Source organism: Phyllostomus discolor, chromosome 5 (genome assembly GCF_004126475.2).
Source record: "Phyllostomus discolor isolate MPI-MPIP mPhyDis1 chromosome 5, mPhyDis1.pri.v3, whole genome shotgun sequence".
In the NCBI taxonomy this organism is placed as follows: Eukaryota; Metazoa; Chordata; class Mammalia; order Chiroptera; family Phyllostomidae; genus Phyllostomus; species Phyllostomus discolor.
Genome location: NC_040907.2, coordinates 87,786,942 through 87,810,120, shown reverse-complemented (window position 1 = coordinate 87,810,120; position 23,179 = coordinate 87,786,942). Strand labels below are relative to the sequence as shown.

The 23,179-nt window shown below is 40.7% G+C and overlaps 1 protein-coding gene across 1 annotated transcript in view; it reads left to right on the top strand.

The window, feature by feature from the left end:
• Positions 1 to 22,908, top strand: part of F13A1 (coagulation factor XIII A chain) — a 185,543-nt gene extending 162,635 nt beyond the window's left edge. The window contains exons 14-15 of the mRNA XM_028513923.2: positions 11,584 to 11,720; positions 21,028 to 22,908. Of these exons, the coding sequence (XP_028369724.1) occupies positions 11,584 to 11,720; positions 21,028 to 21,181 (291 nt within the window). The 3' untranslated portion in view covers positions 21,182 to 22,908. The remainder of the gene's footprint in view (positions 1 to 11,583; positions 11,721 to 21,027) is intronic.
• The last annotated feature ends 271 nt before the right edge of the window (positions 22,909 to 23,179 follow it).

Here is a 23,179-nt window from a genome sequence, read left to right as displayed (position 1 = left end):
TAATATTCACCTTGTGGCATTGAATCTGAATCTGACTGCTCAGTGTTGAGTGTGTGCATTGTTCCCTCATGTGAGGGGAGCCAGTCTTCAAGAACCTAGAGTAAGGCTGGGGGTGGGGGAGAGAGCAGAGGCTTTTAGTTTTTTAATGTTTTATTGATTATGCTATTACAGTTGTCCCATTTTCCCCTCTTTATTCCCCTCTGCCCTGCACACCCCCTCCCACCCACATTCCCCCACTTTAGTTCATGTCCATGGGTCATACATGTAAGTTCTTTGCCCTCTACATTTCCTGTACTATTCTTAACCTCCCCCTGTCTATTTTCTACCTACCATTTATGCTACTTATTCTCTGTACCTTTTCCCTCTCTCTCCCCCTCCCACTCCCATTGATAACCCTCCATGTGATCTCCATTTCTGTGGTTCTGTTCCTGTTTTATTTGTTTGCTAGTTTGCTTTTGTCTTTGTTTTATGTGTGGTTGTTAATAACTGTGAGTTTGCTGTCATTTTACTGTTCATATTTTTTATCTTCTTTTTCTTAGATAAATCCCTTTAATATTTCAAATAAGGGCTTGGTGATGATGAACTCCTTTAATTTGACCTAATCTGGGAAGTACTATGTCTGCCCTTCCATTCCAAATGATAGTTTGCTGTATAGAGTCATATTGGATGTAGGTCTTTGCCTTTCATGACTTCAAATACTTCTTTCCAGCCCCTTCTTGCTTGTAAGGTCTCTTTGGAGAAATCAGCTGACAGTCTGATGGGAACTCCTTTGTAGGTTACTGTCTCCTTATCTCTTGCTGCTTCTAGGATTCTCTTCTTATTTTTAATCTTGGTAATGTAATCATGATGTGCTTTGGTTTGTTCCTCCTTGGGCCCATCTTCTTTGGGACTCTCTGATCTTCCTGGACTTCCTGGAAGTCTATTTCCTTTGCCAGATTGGGGAAGTTCTCCAATTTGTTCACATAACTTTTCCACTTGTTGCTCTTCCTCTTCCCCTTCGGGCACCCCTATAATTCAGAAGTTGGAACATTTAAAGGTGTCCTGGAGGTTCCTAAGCCTCTCTTCATTTTTTTTTAATTCTTGTTTCTTCATTCTTTTCTGGTTGGATGTTTATTTCTTACTTCCGGTCCAGACTGTTTATTTGAGTCCCAGTTTCCTTCCCATCACTATTGTTTCCCTGTACGTTTTCCTTTATTTCACTTAGCATAGCCTTCATTTTTTTCATTTAATTTGTGACCAAATTCAACCAATTCTGTGAGCATCCTGATTACCAGTGTTTTGAACTCTGCATCTGATAGATTGTTTATCTTTTTGTTGCTTAGTTGTATTTTTTTCTGGACCTTTGACCTATTCTTTCATTTGGGTCACTTTTTTGTCTCAGCATCCCTGTTATGTAGTATGGGGTGGAGATTTAGGTGTTCACCAGGGTGGGGTAACCCACATCACTGTATTAGGACACTGTATGTGGGGAAGGGGTCTGAGAGGGAACAATGGCACTTGCTCCACTCTCTGCTGGATTTCAGTCACTTTCCCCACTACCCACAAGCAAAGTGGGCCCTTCTGGTGCTGATTCCCAGGTAGGTGGGTTTGTGTACATTGTAGGACCCTGTGGGTCTCTCCAACAAACTCTCCTGTGAGGCTGGGAGTTTCTCCCACTGCTGCCTCAAACCCCACAGGTGTTTTTAATCAGTGGTTTGAGGCTTTATTTCCCAGAGCTGGAGTCCTGGGTTGTATGGTCTATTTAGCTCCCTAGTTGTTCCTCCCAGTTTATCTGTGTGTCAATGTGGGACCACCTGGAGAGCAGAGGCTTTTACATGTTCCTCAGATGACCTCCATTTAGCACCTTGGAAATAAACTCTTCCAAGTGCCATTCTAAAGCAGCTCAGGTGTCAAGACCTTGGTAGTATTATCCTGTGAAACAAGTCCTGCAGCCTTTGCAGAATATCACAAAACACCAGTAGCTCAGTTTCTCATATGAGCTAGGAGCAGTTTTGCTAAGAGAAAATATAACCACTTTATATGTGTATAAAACTAAAAATTACAACCATGAACACACAGGTGCCTCCAAATTTAAAAAAAAATCTTTTGAACTTTTAAAACAAGAAAAATTAACTGTTTCTAATAAATTTTAACATGTGTTTTAACATGCCTCACTGACTTCCCCACCCCTAGGGTGAACACAGTCCCTTCAAGTGTAAGTATTGGCATAAAGTGGCATTGACAAGATTTTAACACACATTTACTCCTTACTTACTTGTTCTGTTGACTAAAAGAAATTTCTAGTGCTTATTTATCCCTTTGTTTAGTCTATCACTCATTAATTCATTCACTTATTTAATTAAATAGTTATTTGGTGTCCCCTCTGTACATAAGTCATAGAAAATGCTTTTTAAAAATTATCAGAGAAAAACTCAACATTGAGAACATTGTTACTGACTTTTTCTTTAAAAGATTGCTGGTCTTCCTCTTCAGTCCTTGGTCAGCTCCAAGAGCATAGCCACCCTGTTTTCTCATGGGTTGACTACCACCACCACACAGCCTGGTGGGTTCCTTTCCCATGGGCAGTGTATACAGGGCCTATGAAAATGGGTAATTCATAGAAATCACCAGCAGAATGTCTGCACCACCAGCTTTGATTGGCTGGGCCTCAGTGTTCTGGTCCTGCAGCAATGAGGATAACACCGGTCACATGGGCAATGTCCCCACCAACCCTCCAGAGGACTGCTGGGACCCACCTCTGGGTGGACTCCCTTCCAGACCAACACTTCCTAGTACAAACTGTGCTCAGCCCTGAGCGGGGGGCATTGGCTGTGAGGGCACCAAAACCAGCTACTGGTGCCCTGACTCTGTTGCTATTCACCCCTCTCCAAGCCATGCAAAGAGCTGCACCCACCTAGAAAAGTGATGCCCATTCCTAACTTGCACAGATATACCCAGTGTTGACCCCATATCCAGATCTCTTCTAACTCAAGACACTACACAGTTTTTCTTAATGGCTGCTCTAATATTGTGTTCTAATTGAGCACACAACTCTTCCTGGGGTTAAGTGTAGAATCCTCCTCATGGCCTTCATTTAACCCAGAGTGGAACAAGGCAGGAATGGTTTCTATGGTGGGTATTGGGGCCCTGTTCCTATGACATCCCAACTCATACACCCTTATCCTGCAGGAATGGTTAAACTTGGGGAATCCACTTGAGATGTACTAAGTGTCCCCCAAATGCTTGACAGCCAGTGGATAAATTGTGAGACCTAACTACAGTTTACTTTTGTTCTATGAGAACCTAAATATCTGAAACTTTCCATCAAGATAGAAAATGAAACAGATACTGTGTTCTAATTAAGCCCTGACTGTGAACCATTTTCCCTCCCATGCCTACAACCAAGCACTTGTCTCCCTTCCACCTCCCTGTGTTCTCTCTGGTATGCACCAGTACACACCACTGCCCTGCCTGTGTCCGTGACCCCTTAGTGGGAGGCTGGGGCAGGGGCACAGGGTGCTAGGCTTCTCCACTTCTCTTTAGAAAGTGTTGGTGGAGGCTCCCAGCTTCTCTCCTTTGTGGTTCTCTTCCCCAGTACCTAAGAAACCGAGTCCACCCCATTCTCCATAGGGGAACTTAGGGATGAAGAGGTTCTCATGGTCACCTCAGCAACAAATCTTCCTTTAAATCTCAGCAGCATTTAGATTCAGTAAATGCTGCTATGTTTCAGATGCTCCACCAGATCCTTTTACATTGAAACGTCTCCATAACCACATATGAAACTGATGCCAGAGAGGTCAAACCACTTGGCCCAAGGGCATACTGTAGTAGCCCCTGGTCTTTGGACCCTGAGTCCAGCAAGCTTTCCCCTCAACTTCCCCAAATATGGTCACTGTCTGTGTCTCAGCCACTGCACTTGTGCCCCATGGTATGGTCCTATACCATCCCTGGAGAAAATCAAACATGTCTATCTGAGGTCCTATAATGAGGGTCTCTGAGCAGCTATAGCCTATGTATCCTAGGATGGTCCCAGGCAGGGCACGACCAGCCATGACTTTACATGCTCAGGTTGCTGACTCCTCACCCACTCATGGCTGGTGGTCACAAAGGACCAGACAGTGGGTGTGCTCCATCAGCCAGGAGAGCACATCCTAGACAGAGCATGGCAGCGAGTGAGCCCAGCCACTGGAGTGTGCACATTTCCTTCTCCCTTGGCAGTACAGCTGCAGAACAGCCTGTGCTGGAGAATGAAAATGAGAAATCTCTAGTAACTGGGGTATCTAAAACATAATTTGCTCTATGTGTATCCTGTTTGCCATTTTTTTAATCTTAAAAAAAGACACACATAAAGTAAGACATCAAGAATAATGAGTCCCATTTACCTTATCATGTAATCCCACTATATTTGGGTTACTGGTTATTTTTTAAAATGATATCTCTATCTTTACACTAAATAGAAAATCCTATTATCATCAAGTAATATAATATATCAAGGCCCCAAGGCTATCTTGCCACATTTTACTCTGGCGTAGGAATCTGATTCTTTCTCCATAAAGTCAAAAAAGAAAAGAGTCGGTTGTATATATGGTTTCAAATTTAGTTCAGGGTCAAGTTATAATCATTGCACTCGACTGGTAGTTTAGTGACAATATAAGATAATACAGCAAATGGTTCCTCAGTGGATTTCAGAAAATAATGAGACTATTTCCAGCAAAGAAAACATTACTATTTTTGCCTCTGTGCTGTGAGAGATTACAGTGTATGTGGTATTTAAACATGACTGTTTTGCAGTCAGAAAGACCTAGATTTATATCAGTGTTCTGCCAACTTACCAGCTCTGACACTTGGGCACTTTGTTTACCTTCTAAGTTTCAGTTTCACATCAGTAGAATGTGATATGTGATATGTGGTATGTAATGATCATGTCTACTCCTAAGCCTGTCGGGCTGCAGGGAGGATTGAACAAGATAATGCAAATGAAATGCTGAGAAGAAGGTCTGCATTACTAACTGAACACTAAAGTTATTAATATTATTATTACTAATCAGAGTCAGTATAGGGGTATGGTTAAATAATGACTCTGTTACCAGACTGTCTGCATTTAAGTCTCACTTCCCCTACTTACTGTGTGAACTTAAACAAGTCATGTATCTTCCCTGTGCCCCAGTTTCCTCACCTGTAAAATGAAGACTCATAGTATCTACCTCATATGGTTGTGAAGATTAAATGAGTTAATATACATAAATCATTTAACAGCACTGTTCACTAGAACTTTCTATGATTATGGAAATATTCTAAATCTGTGCTGTCCAATACAATAGCCACTAGCCACATGTAGTTACTGAGCAATTGAAATATGGCTAGTGCAACTAAGGAACTTAATTTTTAATTCTCTTCAAATTTAATTAAATTAATTTAAATTTAAATAGCCACATGTCATTAGGGGCCACCATATCAGACAATGCAGATGTAGAACATTGCCTGGCTGTCTTTTTTTTAATCGTCACCCAAGGACATGCTTATTGATTTTAGAGAGGGGAGTGGGAGGGAGAGAGAGGGAGAAAAACACTGATGTGAGAGAGAAACATTGACTGGTTGCCTCTCATATGTGCCCCATCCCAGGACCAAACCCACAACCTAGGCATGTGCCCTGACCAGGAATCAAACCTATGGCCACTCGGTTTATGGGATGACACTCCAACCAACTGAACCACACCAGCCAGGGCTGCCTGTTTATCTTAAACCATTTAAATGCCAAGCTAAATGCCAAGTTAATAGCAGTGGTGGTGCGGGTGCTGATGAGCACAGTTTACAAACAAGTAGCTGCTTATTACCTGCAGTGATCACAGGCTGAAGAGGAGAAAAAAATTCATTTTCCAGCAATACATGTAACATATGATTGAGAGCACTGGAAGTAAGGGCTGTGAGGTGAATTCACAAATCATATGAATCATATTGTTAACTATATTCTTTCTCAAATTTTTTCCTTCATTTCAGCTTCAATTTTGAATATAGCTATGTATATTGTAAAGGATATACTCCATGGAATAGCAAGTCTTGTGATTTCCCAAAAAGAAATATCTTCCCAAAAGTTTGTGCTTGTGTATGTCAGTAACTTTCCTGTTTGCAAAAATACAAACTAAAGATAATATTTATAAAAACTGTGTAAATTTGAGAAAGCAGGGCTGCTTCAGAGACACTACTGGTAAAAGTATTTGCTCTGATCACTTTAAGTTTGGGGGGAGGGATATTTTGAAGCCATCTGCCTTCATCTGCATGCTTTGATGAATCTGAGCACAAGTCTCTTAGAAAAATCTGACCCTTCTTCCACACAGACATACACAGTGACAAATGTGAGACATGCATAACTCACCGAAGAATCAAAAGTTGCTCATTATCATGAAATAGCGTAAAAGACAACTCAGTATGTCAACATTGGTGAATGGTGTTTAACTTGGTAAGCATATTTTGTCAACTTCTCAAAACAGATATATTCAATGGAAAATTGTAGAGAATCAGGACCATGAAACACATGGAAAAGAAGTTAATGTCACCAAGTATGACCTAGGTTTTTTCCTTTTCTCTGGTTTGAGTAGTAGCTTCTCTTCTCTAAGGTGAATATACACAAAAGTGTCTTCTTAATCTAACCATCTCTGGATTGTTAAAGGCTCCCTTTACTTAAGGTTTTATGAAAGCAAGAAAATCAGAAATATAATTTCTAATATATGTTGATATAGAATTATTTTTACAGCATTGAAGAAAAGCAGTGCAGATTCCCTAAAAAATTAGATTTGAACAAACACTTTCAGCCACAATAGTCATCATTCACAGCATTTCACAGATACCATCACATGGCAGATCACTCAAATCAACACACAATATGAAAATGCTATGAGTATGCTCCATTTTGCTCAGAAGAATGGAGGAAAGTATCACCACTTAAATTCCTAAGCAGATAATAGTGATGTTAAATGTTGGGCAGGCTTTTGTATTTGGTTTGGTTTGAGTTTTAAGGCTGATTATCATCTCAGTAGTCAGGCAAAGGGCATTTAAATTTGGGTACAGGAGACAAATGTCAGGAAATGGATGCTGAGTCTTTGTTAATCACAGAAGAAACATTCTACAACCACTTTTATTCTTCTCCCACTCCTCCCCAGTCTCCTCCCCACTCTAGCATCAGGAAAACCTAGTCAATATTTATATACCCCTGTCAGCATCTAATTACAGAGATAATCTCTGGAAGCAAACTGATTAGGCATGACACGTGAAATTATCTGAGAAGACTTACTTTTCTAATCATATTCAGATCTACAACCTATCCATGAAGGCCCAGACGCATGGACCAACCTTTCAAACAACCTAATTTCCCCCATCAGTTTCATCAGTGACCTGGAAAGGTGTACTTGACTTTCCACAGCCCAAGGATCTTCCTGTAGAGCTGGCTTACCAGTATGGAAATGACTGTCAACCTGGAGCCCATGAGCCCTAGAGGGTCATGGAAAGATGACCTGGGTCTATCTAAATGACTCCCCTAAAACTACATGTGAGTTGTGCATGTCTCATATTTGTCACTGTGTATGTCTGTGTGGAAGAAGGGTCAGATTTTTCTAAGGGACTTGTGCTCAGACTTATCAAAGCATGCAGATGAAGGCAGATGGCTTCAAAATACCCACCCCCTCCAAACTTAAAGTGATCAGAGCAAATACTTTTACTAGTAGTGTCTCTGAAGCAGCCCTGCTTTCTCAAATTTACACAGTTTTTATAAATATTATCTTTAGTTTGTACTTTTAAAAATGCAAAAGCATTCTGAAAAATTTTTTTCAACTTAGGAAAAATATATTGGACACAATTGAGAATTAAACCTAGCATATCATGTGAAGTATTATCATAATGCACTTCCATACCTCCAACATCTGTGATAGAGTCAGGACATGAGAAAAAGGAAAAATTCAGTCTCTTTTCCAAATGTTTTGTCTGCTCAGCAGTTTTCAACTGGGGTGGGGGGTAGTTTTCTAAGTGAGTCCTTAGAAATCAACAGGGGTGCTTGAAGTACACAAGCTGTACCACCCGATTCTAATATAATTTTGGGGGGTGGGCCTAGACCCCTGTAATTTTAAAGATCCCCAAGTGATTTTATCATGCATGCCAGGCCGAGGACCATAGGCTAAAATGCTGAACACACTGCTTGGCCCACACTCTAGGCTGTATTGGTAACATCTGCTATAATCAGCATCGTGATCACCATCTGCTCCACCCAGACTCCACTGAACCTATTTTCCACCCACCCCACCCCAGGAGATGGGGCTTGGGAATTGGCTGCAATTTTTAATTTCCTTGCAGAGTTGAAAGATCCCATAGATATTTAGTTGTAAACTGTATCTTAAAGAGTAACGCTCTAAAGTTCTATTCTTGACTATAGAGTCATCTTCTCTGGACACTGTTCTCACCCTTTCATAAGAAAGGTTCATTTCTACATGCTATTTCTGGTATTACACACACTGCTTAAAGAAATAAGGTATAGAGTTCCGACCAAGATGGAGGCACAGGTAGAAACCCTTCACTTCCTCACACAACCAAAAGGAGGATAACAACCAAGCTAAAATCAATAAACAACCAGAAGTGCCAGAAAATCAAACTGAATGGAACTCCAACAACCAAGGAATTAAAGAAATAGTCAACCAGACCAACCAGATCAATAAGACGGGCAGATGGAGAGAACCTGCAGCAAGGTGGCAGACCCTGCGGGTGGGGCTGGCTGAATAGGAAACTGAGACTCAGAGCTGACTGTGGACTACAACAGGGATTGCCACAGTGGGAGAAAGTCCCAGTCTCACACGATAGTTTGTTGGAAAGTGGGGCTAGAGTCCAGCAGGCCAGCTGCATTGTTCCCTCTCTGGCCCCTCTCCCACAGGAGTGCAGTTTAGCAAGGAAGGTTACCCTGCCCTGGTGAATACCTAAGGCCCCACCCCATTACAACTTAACAGGTGCACCAAGACAAAGTAATAGGGCCCAAATGAAAGAACATAACAAAACTCCAGAAGAAAGCTAAGTGATGAGGAGATAGCAAACCTATCTGATGGGGAGTTCAAAGCCCTGGTAATCAAAATGTGCACAGAAGTGATGGAGCTTGGTTGCAAAATGAAAGAACAAATGAACGATACCCAAAGTGAAATAAAGCAAAATATTCAGGGAACCAACAGTGACAGGAAGGAAACTGGGACTCAATTCAATGATTTGGAACAAAATAAAGAAATAAACACCCAACCAGAAGAGAATGAATAAAAACAAGAATTCAAAACAATGAAGAGAGGCTGAGGAACCTCTGGGACAACTTTAAATGTTCCAATATTTGAATCATAGGGATGTCAGAAGAAGACCAAGAGCAAGAAATTGGAAACTTATTTGAACAAATAATGAAAGAAAACATCCCCAGTCTGGCAAAGGAAATGGACTTCCAGGAAGCCCAGGAAGCCCGGAGAATCCCAAAGAAGTTGGACCCAAAAAAGAACATACCAAGGCACATCATCATTAAGTTACCCAAGATTAAAGATAAGGAGAGAATCTTAAAAGCAGCAAAAGGAAAGGAGACAGTTACCCGCAAAGGAGTTCCCATAAGACTACCAGCTGATTTCTCAAAAGAAACCTTACAAGCAAGAAGGGGCTGGAAAGAAGTATTTGAAGTTATGAAAGGCAAGAACCTATATCCAAGATGACTCTATCCAGCAAAGCTGTCATTTGTAATGGAAGGGCAGCTAAAGTGCTTCCCAGATAAGGTAAAGTTAAAGGAGTTCATCGTCACCAAGCCCTTATTATATGAAATGTTTAAGGGACTTATCTAAGAAATTGAAGAAGATCAAAAACTATGAACACTAAAATGACAACAAACTCACAACTGTCAACAAATAAATCTAAAAAAAGAAAAACAATGAAAACAAAAACTAAGCAAACAACTAGAACAGGAACAGAATCAGAGACATGGACATCACATGGAGGATTTTCAGTGAGGAGGGGGAGGGGAAGAAAGGAGGGAAGGTACAGGGAATAAAAAGCATAATTGTTAGGCATAAAATAGATGGAGAGAGGTTAAAAGTGGTATAGGAAACAGAGAATTCAAAGAACTTATATGTACAACCCATGGACATGAATGAAATCAGGAAATGCTGGAGGGTTGGGGGTTGCAGGGCAGAGGCAGGATAAAGGGGGAGTAATTGGGAAAACTGTAATAGCATAATCAATAAATATGCTTTAAATAAAATAAAATACAGGTTATCTCCCACTTTACAAAAAGAAAGAAGAAGGAAGGAAGGAAGGAAGGAAGGAAGGAAGGAAGGAAGGAAGGAAGGAAGGAAAGGAGGGAGGGAGGGAGGGAGGGAGGGAGGAGGGAAGGAGGGAGGGAGGGAGGAAGGGAAATAAGGGGTTGTTATATAGAAAAATCAAATGACCATTAATTTTTTTAAGCAGTCAACCTAATTTAACAAATATTTACTAGGCATTGGCTAGATATTGGAGTAGAAAGCAGGGTAGAATGTAAGGTGAATAAAACAAACTACTCCAAGCATTGCCACTTCAAAAAAGTAGGGGCTATACAATGTGCTAGCTGCTTTTTACATATCATCTCATTCTATCCCTCTCTTATGAGGAAGAACTTTTATTATATTGTTCCTAAGTTACTTAGCACTTATAGAGATCCACCCATGTGGGATACACAGCCCCTAAGCAAACAAGCAAAGGCCATTTTCCAGCATGTTGTGTTAGTGTTGCAAAAGCATATAGCTAGCTCCCAGTGTGTGGCACAGTGCTGGCACAGAGAAACACAGCATCAAAACAACTACTAATAATAGCATTCTCCATAGATCACCCCATGGAAGTGTCAGTCTATTTCAGAGGCAAGGAAACAGTCTCAGAAAGGTTGAGGAAGTCACAAGGCCTTGCTGCTAGGAAGTGTTGAAGCTGGCATTGAACTCTGTCATCTCCTGCCAAATATCTAATACTTCCAAGATTTGTTATGGATAAACTCATGCACAAATAGCCTCACACCCTCCTGGACTCAGATGTTGTAGCTGTAAATGAAGTCTCTTCTGACTATTTTAGTGTCCAGCTTCCTCTTCTTCAAGTTCAACAGTGAGAACTCCCTCTTTGAACATATTTCTCTACAGTGTCTCTAATAGTGAAAAGGCACAGGCTCCCTAGAGCATTTTTCTTCTTGAACTCAGGAATCCCCCAAGTCCTGACAGGAAACTTGAGCCTCATCCAGAAGCAGAGTTGGCCCTGCTGCCCTCACCACGGAAATCTGTTGCTGCACCAAATGCATTTCCACTTCCTGCTGACAAAGAGCAGCCGGTAGCCAGGCTATTAACCTGAGCTCTAATTAGGGTGGTTTTATAATGAGGAAAAGAGTGTGATTCTAATTAGTATTTTTCCATCATTTTCTCAATAGGTATCTTCCAGTCAAAGCAGTAAGCTATCCTCATCACACCGGTTCCACTGCCAAAAAAATAATCCTACTGTAAAACCGAAGCAGAAGTGAAGGTGGTTAAGGACACAGGAGAAGAGAGAGACATTTATGTGCTGCTAATGATCTGTGTTCTCCAACTCATTTCTCAGGTCCGTGGCGCTAAAATGGTTGGTTCTGACATGGTTGTGACTGTTGAGTTCACCAATCCTTTAAGCGAAACTCTGCAAAATGTTTGGATACGCCTGGATGGTCCTGGACTGATAAAACCGACGAGGAAGATGTTCCGGTATGTGCTGGGGGTTGTGGGATGGTGATGTGGGGCTCTGGGGAATTTTCTCTCCATATGTCTTTTCCCAGTTTACATCTGATTCCCAGTGAAAATGCCTGAGAAGCTGCCACCTCCTTACTGGAATTTCTGTGGGAATTGGGGTAAAAATAGGGTTGGTTTGATAGGCACTTCCATCTTTGAATCCCTAAAACCACCCAAATAAGGTGGGTACTGTTATTATCTCCCTTCAGTAGGAGACAAATCTGAAGCTTTGAGAGGTCAACTGGTTTGCCCCAAGGTGCAGAGCTTATAAGAGTAGCACCAAGATTCAGACTCAGGGTGACTGATTGCAGAACCTAAGTTTCAAGCATTTTGCCATCATACTTCTTTATGTATCAATTTAACTAATATTTATTGAGTTCCTATTATGCATCAATTATCATGTTATTCCTTAAGTGTTTCTTTTCTTGGATCCTTTCCTTCCAACATCATCTCCCAAATTTCACCAACCAAGCACTCTCTCTAGATCTATTGCTTTCAGTAAAATAAAGTTGAGCCTGAAATGCTGTAGGCTTAGTTCCCTAGTCAGTGAACCAATGACTAACCCAGGTTCAGTAATAACATAGTGAAACTCTGCTTCATTCACACCTAACACCATCAGATTGTGCCATATAGTCCTTAGCTTCTGTGACTTCTACTGACATGGACTGTCATCCAAGAAAAGAACCATTCCATGGTCAGGTAACTCTAATTGTTAGAAAACAATTGTACCTTTTCATCCTACCATTGATCCTAATTCTGTCATCTGGACCTATACGTAGAATAAGGCCCATCTCTCTTCCATCTAATGGCTTGCAAATGTTTGTAGACAATTGTCACATCTTCCTTGAGTCTTCTCTATACCTACCCTGACTTCATTCCTCTTGCCTCTAATGTGGTTCTAGCTCCCTCCCCCTCCCCCATACTCTATTTTGTCAGTGATCCTCTTAGAGTGTGACACCCAGAACGGATCCCAATCTGAGGTTTATTACTTTCATTTCTACCACAAATAAGTCCCTGTCAGCATCAATCAATCTAGCAAATTTCCTGTGGGGTGACCTTCTAAAGAATAGAAAGGGAGGTAGAAAGCTTTGAAAACTGTCTGATGACCACATATGTTAGGAATTTCCCCAATGTACTATACAAAAGCTACCTTGCTCTGCAATCTGTGGGACAACTGCAAGGCCTTTTTCACCCTTTCTGGGGCACCTTTGAAAACCAATTTGCCCACTAAGGGCTCTCTGCATTTCTTTTAAATTACAGTGCTCAGAGCTTTTGCCTCCCATAGTTTAAGAGCTGCTTGATGCTTGTGGATGCAATAAACAGCAGAGAAAATAATTTGAGTGCTTTAAAATATGTAAGTACAAAACATAACAACCTTCCTGTGCTAATAGGAAAGTTGCAGGAGAAAAAAGATTTAAATTAGAAATCAACCACAGCTAGAGGGAGAGGTCAGCAATAATAGTCCTGCTTTTGTCAGAAATGATGGTCTCACTCACCCATCCTCACACCTTCCCACTGGAATAAGATGTAAGAACTGCTCAGGCAAAGTGAAACATGTTTCTTCTTCAAAACAGCTCCCTGCTGTATCCATTTTTTTCGTCTCAAACAGTAATCCCACATGTTTCATCTGAGAGTACCAGAACATCCTGCTACCTATAAACCTAGGATATGCCAAAAATCCCACATTGATCAAAAGCCAGTGCATGAAAAGAAACAATCTGTGTGTTAGAGGGAAAAGTAATGCTCACACAGTACAACGACCCACCATTTGGGAGGTATAATGCTCAAAATAGGATGAGTGTCCAGTGAATTGTTTATTGCTAATATCTTTCACTGGGTGGACAAAGTGGAGTTAATCAGTGAAAGGGTGAAAGAGACTAGTCCCTACATGGATACAAGGCAAATATCCCACCCTTCCTCTGCTTAAGGTACTATAACTAGTTACTTCAGTATATTTGTCTCTGGAAGACAGGTAACAGACAGGACACCAGGTCCTCAGTGTCTTATGGGATTTCACATCTAGCGGGGGTTAAGGGGTGTGTATATCCCTCCAAAACCAGGGAAGCCTTATTTCTCAGAGGCTGTCAAAAATCGAAAAATATGTATTATCTAGGGTGGATCTGGGACTCTGGAGAGAGCACTACTTTACCTGTTTCCTCCTGACACTAGCACACACCTTCACAACCAAGCCCAGAGCCAGCCAGTACCCACATCCCTACTGTCAGCCAATTAGAAACATGCCAGTGTGCCCTCTGCTGCCAAAATCTAATCTAAGAGTGGCAGATCTAGGTAACAACTTGGACTCCTAAAAAGGGCAATTCTGTAGAACTAGAATACTTCACAAGACTATGTTCCTTTCCAGGATACTCATCGTGAATAGTCGAGGGAGTTGCCACACTACCTGTCCACCTACACCCCTGCTGGGGTCCTAGAAGGCAGAGGGTTTCATACTCAAAACAGTGGGCCTGGAAGGTGGGACCTGATGAGCAGGGAACTGAACTAGGAATAAGGAAGGCAGTGGGTGCCATGTCTCATTCCTTGATTAGGGCATAAGCCAACCCTACTCTGAGAAGGCTTACCTTCCTGCTCTTCCCCTACTTCCTCCCAAAGACTCTCAGCTTTCAAGTTTCTGCACTTGATAGTCCCAGGATATCAAATAATTCATCTCCCCAGTTCATTTTTCTCTTTAAAAGATGATCAGGTTCAGGGAGTTATTTCAAGAGAAAAGTTCCCTGACTTTGTGATTTTGATTTAAATTTTGAGTTTTTCAAGTAGGATAGAAGCTGAGGGCTAGACACACAGAGGACAAACCATAGAGTTGCAGTTTATTGTAATAATAATCTTATTTGCCTGCATGTGTTCAAGATGATAAATGGCCAGCATATCCTGATGGCTCAGCATATTACTGAGAACCATTTATCACCATATCTACTTCCAGGCAAATGAGATTATTCCAGTATTACTCCACTTACCAACATGGGTAAAGGATTTATTTCTCTCTTTCTATATCTACTTCTCTGTAGGTAAATGCATACTTAGACATGTATGTGTATCTTCTTTTATGAGTATCTTTATGTGGTACTCATATATGATGACTGTACATATTTGCATGAGATACAGGGATGAATATCATCATGTGGACAAATTCATGAGTAACACAAATGATAAAGAAATGATCAGAGACTATAGTTTCTGTAAGACACTATAAGAAGGCTCTAGTAATGCTTAGTTGTCTTTAACGTCATTCAAAATAATTTTGTTAGATTGTATTGTGAGAGCTGTCATATCAGCATGAACTTTAAAAAACTTATCAAAATTGGTGAATTTTTGTGGAGCCATTTTAATATTGAAGATGGAGGAAAATATGCAACATTTTGGCATATTATGCTATATTATTTTAAGAAAGGTAAAAACACAACTGAAATGCAAAAAAAAATATTTGTGTGGTGTATGGAGAAGGTGCTGTGACTGATCAAATGTGTCAAAAGTGGTTTTTGAAGTTTCTTGGTACTACTGACATTTTGGCCAAATAATTATTTGCTGTGGGGCTGCCTTATGCACTGGAAGATGTTTAGCAGCACCCCTGGCCTCTACCCACTAGAAGCCAATAATGGGAGATAGACAAAATACTCAAAATAACCAAAATCAGTAAAATTATTGGTGAAAATAAAAAATGTGTCTTATTTTATGGAAAAAAACCATACAGACTTTTTGGCCAACCCAATACTTACCTGAATTACATGGCTCCAAGCCAGATCTTTGAGAAAGATGACTGACTATTCCATGAAACATGTCTTTCTTTCTTTCTTTTAAATTTTATAATACACAGTTGTCCCATTTTTCCTATTTTGCCACCCTCCACCTGGTACCTCCCTTTCCCTCCAGCAATCCTCCTCTTAGTTCATGTCCATGGTCATGCATGTTGAAACATTTCTGACTGATCACTTGAGGAAACCAGAGAAGAGAAAATGAGTGGATCAGGGTAAAGTAACACAGTTATTGAGAAATAAATATCTCAAAACTTATATATCTATTGAATTAATCACTGTAAATTAAGGATGGAGAACTATTTTTCTACATATAGGCAATAAGAATTATTATTCTAAATTATTTTGCAGGGGGTCCAAGCAGAGCAAACAGCAACCACAAAAGTTATGGTGATAACACTTGTCATTTACCATGACTTACCATAGTTCTAAGCACAGTACAAATACAAACTCTTCACATCCTATTCAATCTTCCACAGTATCTGACTTTTACAGGTTAGGAAACCTATGGTGAGGTCAGTGATTTTTAAACTGTGAATCATAAAATCAATTTAATGAGTTTGAAAAATACATATATAAGTTATATGTGGGTACTTTTCACATAGTTTGGCTTTTATATATCTGATTTAAATATTTATATAGTCATATTTATAAGGAATGAAAATTAGAAAAAGCTTTAGCAAATACCAAGTTAATTGAGACATGCAGATTCTCAGTGTCAAAGTCAGTGCCTGGAGAAGCCCCAAAGAGAGAGATTCTCAAGGCCTTCAATGTCTTTCTCTATTTATTAGCCACAGATACAAGAGAGAAAGGGATCTCTTAGATTTCTGGGATTTGGGCCCTTTTTTGTCACAGAGGATACACCCACAGCCAGCTGAAATATATATAGTTTCAGTGACACTTGAGGAAATCTTTGGGTTCCAACTTTGCATCTTTACATAGAATAGATCAAGCACAAGTATGTGGCCCCATTTTTCTCCCTTAACCTTGGCTCTGTCTATGGCCCTAACAGAAGGAAGAAATAAAGTGATACTACATGGCTTCCGGCCAAGATAGACATGTAGATAGATACACTGTGCTTCCTCATACAACCAAAGGACAACAACCAATTTAAAAACAAACAAACAAACAAACAAACAAAAAGCCAAACTTGCCAAAATTGAACTGTGTGGAATTCCAACAACCAAGGAGTTAAAGAAGAAATATTCATCCAGATGGGTAGGAGGGGCAGAAATGGACAGCCTGGGCAAAGAAGACATGTGTAAAGGCTGTGGCTGGTGGACTGGGTAGACAAGGCAGTGGCTGGAGGACCAGGTGGTCCCATATTCACAGGCAGATATACTTGGAGAAACAACTGGAGAGTGGGACAGACCACACAACCCAGTGTTCCAGCACAGGAAAAGACAGTTTCAAAACCTCTGACTGTAAAAACCTGTGGGGGATCGAAGAGACAGGAGAAACTCACAGTCTCATAGGCGAGTCCATTGGAGGGACCCACAGGGTTCTAGAATGTACACAAGCCCACCCACCTGGGAATCAGCATCAGGGAAGCACCTCAAAGGGTTCAATCTACTTGTGGGTAGCAGGGGAAGTAACTGAAAGCAGGGTAAGAGCTAAGTCAATAACATTGTTCCTTCTCTAACGCCTCTCCCACATATAGCACCACAACACAGCAAAGTGGGTTGCACCACCCTGGCAAATACCTAAGTCTTTGTTCCTTACAACATAACAGGTATTCCAAGACAAAGAAATATGGCCCAAATGAAAGAACAGAACAAAACTCCAGAAAAAGAACTAAGTGATGAGGAGATACACAACCTATCAGATGCAGAGTTCAAAACACTGGTAATCAGGATGCTCACAGAAATGACTGAGTATGGCAGGAAAATAAAGAGAAAAAAATGAAGGTTATGCGAAGTGAAAAAAAGAAAAATATACAAAAACAAAAGTGAAGGAAAGCAAACCAGGACTCAAAACAATAATTTGGAACAGAAGGAAGAAATAAACATTCTGCTGGAACAGAATGAAGAAACAAGAATTCAAAAAATTGAGAGGAGGCTTAGGAACCTCTGGGGAAAATTTAAATATTCCAAAATCCAAATCATGAGCATGCCAGAAGGAGAAGAGGAAGAGCAACAAATTGAAACTTATTTGAAAAAATTAATGAAAGAAAACTTCCCTAGTCTGGAGAAGACATGCAAGTCCAGGAAGCTCAGAGAGTCCCAAAGAAGTTGGATCCAAGGAGGAGCACATCAAGACACATCACAGGAGAGTTCATTGGAGAGACCTGCAGGGTACTAGAATGTACTCAAAACCACCAACCTTGGAATCAGCACCGGAAAGGGCCCAATTTGTTTGTGGGTAGCTGTGGAAGTTACTGAAAGCCAGCAGAGAGCCGTGCAAGTGGCATTGTTCCCTCTCAGACCCCTCCCCTGCATACAGTGCCACAAGGCAATGACATGGGTTGCCCTGCCCTGGCAAATACCTAAGGCTCCACCCCTTACTATGGAACAGGTACTCTGAGACAAAAAAAAAATTACCCAAATCAAAGAATATATCAAATCTCCAGAAACAAATACAACTAAGTGATGAAGAGATAGCCAACCTATTAGATGCAGAGTTCAAAACACTGGTAATCAGGATGTTCACAGAAATGGTTGAGTATAGTCACAAAATAGAGGAAGAAGTGAAGGCTATGAAAAGTGAAATAAAGGAAAATGTACAGGGAACCAACAGTGAAGGGAAGGAAACCAGGACTCAAATCAATGGGTTGGAGCAGAAGGAAGAAATAAACATTCAACCAGAACAGAATGAAGAAATAAGAATTCAAAAAAATGAAGAGAGGCTTAGGAACCTCCAGGGGAACTTTAAATGTTCCAACATCTGAATCATGGGAGTGCCAGAAGGAGAAGAGGAAGAACAAGAAATTGAAAACTTATTTGAACAAATAATAGAAAACTTCCCTAATCTGGCAAAGGAAATACACTTAGAGGAAGTTCAGGAAGCTCAGAGAGTCCCAGAGATGTTGGGCCCAAGGAAGCACATTCCAAAGCACATCATAATTACATTACCCAAGATTAAAATGAAGGAGAGAATCCTAGAAGCAGCAAGAGAAAGGGAGACAGTTACCTACAAAGGAGGTCCCATAAGACTACTAGGTTATTTCCCAAAAGAAATCTTGCAGGCAAGAAGGGGCTGGAAAGAAGTATTTGAAGTCATAAAAGGCAAGGACCTACATCCAAGATGACCCTATCCAGCAAAGCTGTCATTTAGAATGGAAGGGCAGATAAAGTGCTTCCCAGATTAGGTGAAATTAAAGGAGTTAATCATCACCAAGTCCTTCTTATATGAAATGTTAAAGGGACTTATCTAAGAAAAAGAACAAGATAAAAAATATGAACAGAATGACAACAAAAATTATGACTATCAACAACTGAACCTAAAAAAACAAAAACAAACTAAGCAAAGAACTAGGACAGGAACAGATTCACAGAAATAGAGATCACATAGAGGGTTATCAGTGGGGAGGGGGAGGGAGGAGAAAGCGGGGAAAGGTACAAGGAATAAGAAGCATAAATGGTAGGCATAAAATAGATAGGGGAAGGTTAAGAATAGTATGGGAAATGGAGAAGCCAAAGAACTTATATGTATGACTTATGTACATGAACTAAGTTGGATTGGGTATGCTAAAGGGAGGTGGTTTCAGTGCAGAGGGGATAGAGGGGATAAAAAATGGGACAACTGTAATAGCATAATCAATAAAATATACTTAAAAAACAAAATGATACAATATGGCCCTAGCCCTCGAAAGCAAATGTGAGCTCTTGCAGATGAGTCCCTTGAACCATTCCTGATGTTTCTTCAACATTCTCCTTCCTTGTAGCCCATTAAACCTCCCCAAGTCTGAAGCTACAGTTTACTTCCAGATTCTTTGTTTCCCCAGGTCCTCCACAGTACTAACAAAAGTGCCTTCCTCCAGCCCCTGACCTACCTATCTATGGATCTATCCACAGAATTCATCTACATAACACATTTCTCATTTCTGAACATAACCACCTTCATTATGTCCCCCAGTGTGATCTCTTCTTCCATCATCTGGACAGTTGGTCTCTGTGACCGTGGGAGCTTCCTTATGACTTTTTGGATCTCAGTCTCCTCATCTGTGGAATGAAAGCATTGAACTAAGTAATGTCTACATGCTTTGCAATTCTCACATGCTGTGCCTCAATGCGCCCTGACAATAATTAGATCCCTTTTCCCTCTTTTCAAAACATGCATGAAGTCTCCATTCATTTCCCTGATGCTCTTACAGAAAAGCACTGGCCAAGGGTCCCATGCTGCCACCCAGCACATGCCCTCCCTGAGAGTCAGAGAGCAAACAAAGTCCAGGAGTCCTCCAAGGACAAAACTTGCAGAAAGCTCTTGGTACAGAATAAAAGGGTATCTGTCTTACTTGAGAAATCTAACGTGGAAAAGCAAGCACAGTGGTCAAAATGCCATCTTCTTATAGGACATAGTATGAAACACAGTATATAGTAGTAGAAAAAGCATGGGTTTGGAAATCAGGTAAACCTGGATTTGAATCTTGTCTCTGCCCATTAACATATCTGTGATCTTGTAAACATTACTTCATGTGTTTTATCTTCCATTTTTCTTAACTCTACAATGTATCAAATAGTATCTACCTCAAGGGACTATCATACAAATTAAACCTGCTATAATCTCTTAAAGTCTGTATGGGGTGATATATGTGAAGCACTCCAGAGAAGCCTAAATACCCCCAGCACTTACTGACCTCACTTATGCACTGGGGTGGGCTTGGCCATGAAGCTTAGGAAGGCCTCAGAGCATGGGTTGCAGAGGAAGAGGAGAATGCCAAGACCACTATCAACAGTGAACAAATGAAGAGCAGAAAGGTAGGACAGGCAAAAATATGGGCAGAGGACCCAGTTTGGTGGTTGAAACAGGATTACGAATCACAGAGCATACAGACACTCAAAAGTTTATGGGTAGCAGGCAGGGTTGTGATCTTGGGCCTTAGGAACAAAGTCTATCCCAAGGGGGCTGGTAAGAACTAATCAGAATGTCAGCACCTCAGTAAAGGCACCCAGGGGATTTAGATAGGAGCTGAGTCCCAGATGGGAATTAGCCAAAAAATGAGCCAAGGCATATCAGTCACATTGACAAGGAGGCTTGGGAACGAGTTAGAGTTCAGTTACCTTGTAGCTCATAGGGCTCAGCCAAGCTCTACCACACACTGCATGGACCACGCATATTGAGAGACACGCTGATGCATCCAAGAGGAAAAAACATGACCAGAGGGACTGTCACTAGCAGACCCTGGCAGAGCCTTCTTAGGGACCTTATTTGGGTTTTAACAGGTGTAACTAGCCAATCTTCTAGCCACCATCAGCTGAGAGAAGAGATCAGGTGTTCTCACTGGTTCTTGATCAAACTATGAAACTGGATCTACCTCATTGTGAAATAAAACCTTTCCTCTCTTTTCATCTTTTCAGTGAAATCCGGCCCAACTCCACTGTGCAGTGGGAAGAAGTGTGTCGGCCTTGGGTCTCTGGCCCTCGGAAGCTGATAGCCAGCATGACCAGTGACTCCCTGAGACATGTGTATGGCGAGCTGAATTTGCAGATTGAAAGACAACCTTCTGTCTAAATGCACAGGAGGCTGAAAAGGAACCAGGCACTTGGCCTCTTGTAATCTTGCCTAAGGAATATCTAATGCAAAAATAGTCAGCTCTTGCTTTAACTTAGATGTGAAGACCCAGACAGGATAGGATAGGGCACCAAAGGGTAAATGAAAAGACATACTTTCCAAACCCAGACTATTCAGAGTGGAAGTTAGTTTGTAATGGCTCTACCTTCCAAAGGATTCTGAGCATTAGCTTTAATTAAGCCCTAATTAAGCTCTCATAGATCATGAAAGTCATCATTTATCATCATAAATGTCTGCAGCTTCAAATATCAGAGGACTTCCCTTAGTAAGGGGATTCGCTTAATACCTGGCACATATAAGACTTCTGCTCCCCTAATCAGCCCTTAATGGTAACATACTCCCCCAAAAGGAGGTAAGAACATGATTCGAGCCCTAGAATTCTATTCTCCTTTCATAGAAACAGGTTCTGCCCTTTGTGTCAGAATATTTTTCCCATGGATTGAGTACAACATCATTTATCTTCTTGGCAAAGCCAGGGGAAGGTCTTTCATCTTGCACCTGCAGCAAAGCAACTGCCTGCCAAATTTCCCAGATTTACCTTGTGAGAAGATGTGCCCCCATATTAGCAAATTGCATTTGTGAGAAACTTAATCACCTAAGAGGAGCTAAGAAAGCAGGTGCAAAACTCGGATCTATTAAATAATGTACTTTTATGATGCATTTTATAGGAGGTATCACACCATGACCTGATCAGCAGGGACCAATAGTCCTTACTTTAACTCTTTTTTTGGGCTATGGTATAGGCATACCTCAAAAGCATTGCAGGTTCCATTCCAGACCACCACGATAAGGTGAATATCCCAATAAAATGAGTTGTAGTCTTTGTGGAGGTGGAGGGTCTTGTCTTCAATTTGTAAAAAAAAAATGCAAGTATGCATGTGCTAGAAAGTAATGCAGCTGGCTTGGGACAAGAGGAATGAGAAATTAGTCTCTTTAATTAGTGATTATACTTCACCTGTCTCTATGAGATCATCTTTGTATAATGATACAGACCCAGGTACATTTTTAGAGATAAAATAAGAATAAGCCAAACAATTTGGACAAGCTGGCAGATTAAGTGACCAAACGTGTGGGAAGGTGGGCAGCCACTAATTATCTCTTGTCCTTCATATCACCCATGTGGAGACCTCAGCTCATCACTCAGGTGCTGAGAGGCAATATCCGTCTTTCAAATAGCAGCAGTACTGCTGTCCTATCATTTGTATTGTGCTCCAAGGTTTCAACAGACAAGACTACTGGGTATTTATTTGCAAGACTGATTTATGGTCAGAATTATCCACTGATATGCCTAGGGTGTGAGTTAGATCAGCAGATTGTGATTCTTAACAAACAAAAAATAGCAGGAAAAAAACCTGAGGGAGAAGCCAGGATGGAATTCCCTGGTCTACATAACCATATTTTAAGCCTTTGAGACTGTTCCTGAGCCTTCAGCACGAAGAGTCCATGAGAGTAGCTGGTCCCCACAGGAGTATCATACTCCTATTGAATAATGTCTAGTATCATAACTCTATTGAATAATCTCCCAGCATTTGCCAACCCTTCCAATATCCAATTTTAAAATTAAATGTACTTTGCTAGACTGTTAAACTGGCTTAACATAGCATGTTCTTATTAACTAGAATGTAATCAAAGCTTAAAATAAAGTTAATCTAATTGTATTTGCATCTGCACAGAAGTGAATGCTTTCAATTTTCAATACAACATACTACAAATCACAACTGCTCAATAAATTACCCTCCTATAGCAGTGGATAATCCACCTGGATAGGAAGACAAGCATTTCTCCTTTCAAAAAAATGACTTTGGTGGGTACTGATGTCACAGTTAGCTTTCCTCACTGCTCTCTCTACATTGTAAACACATTCATGGAAGGAGAATATTTACATATTTAGTTCAAAAACTAGCTTCTAGAAAATGCAAAGTATCTGTAGAACTTTTT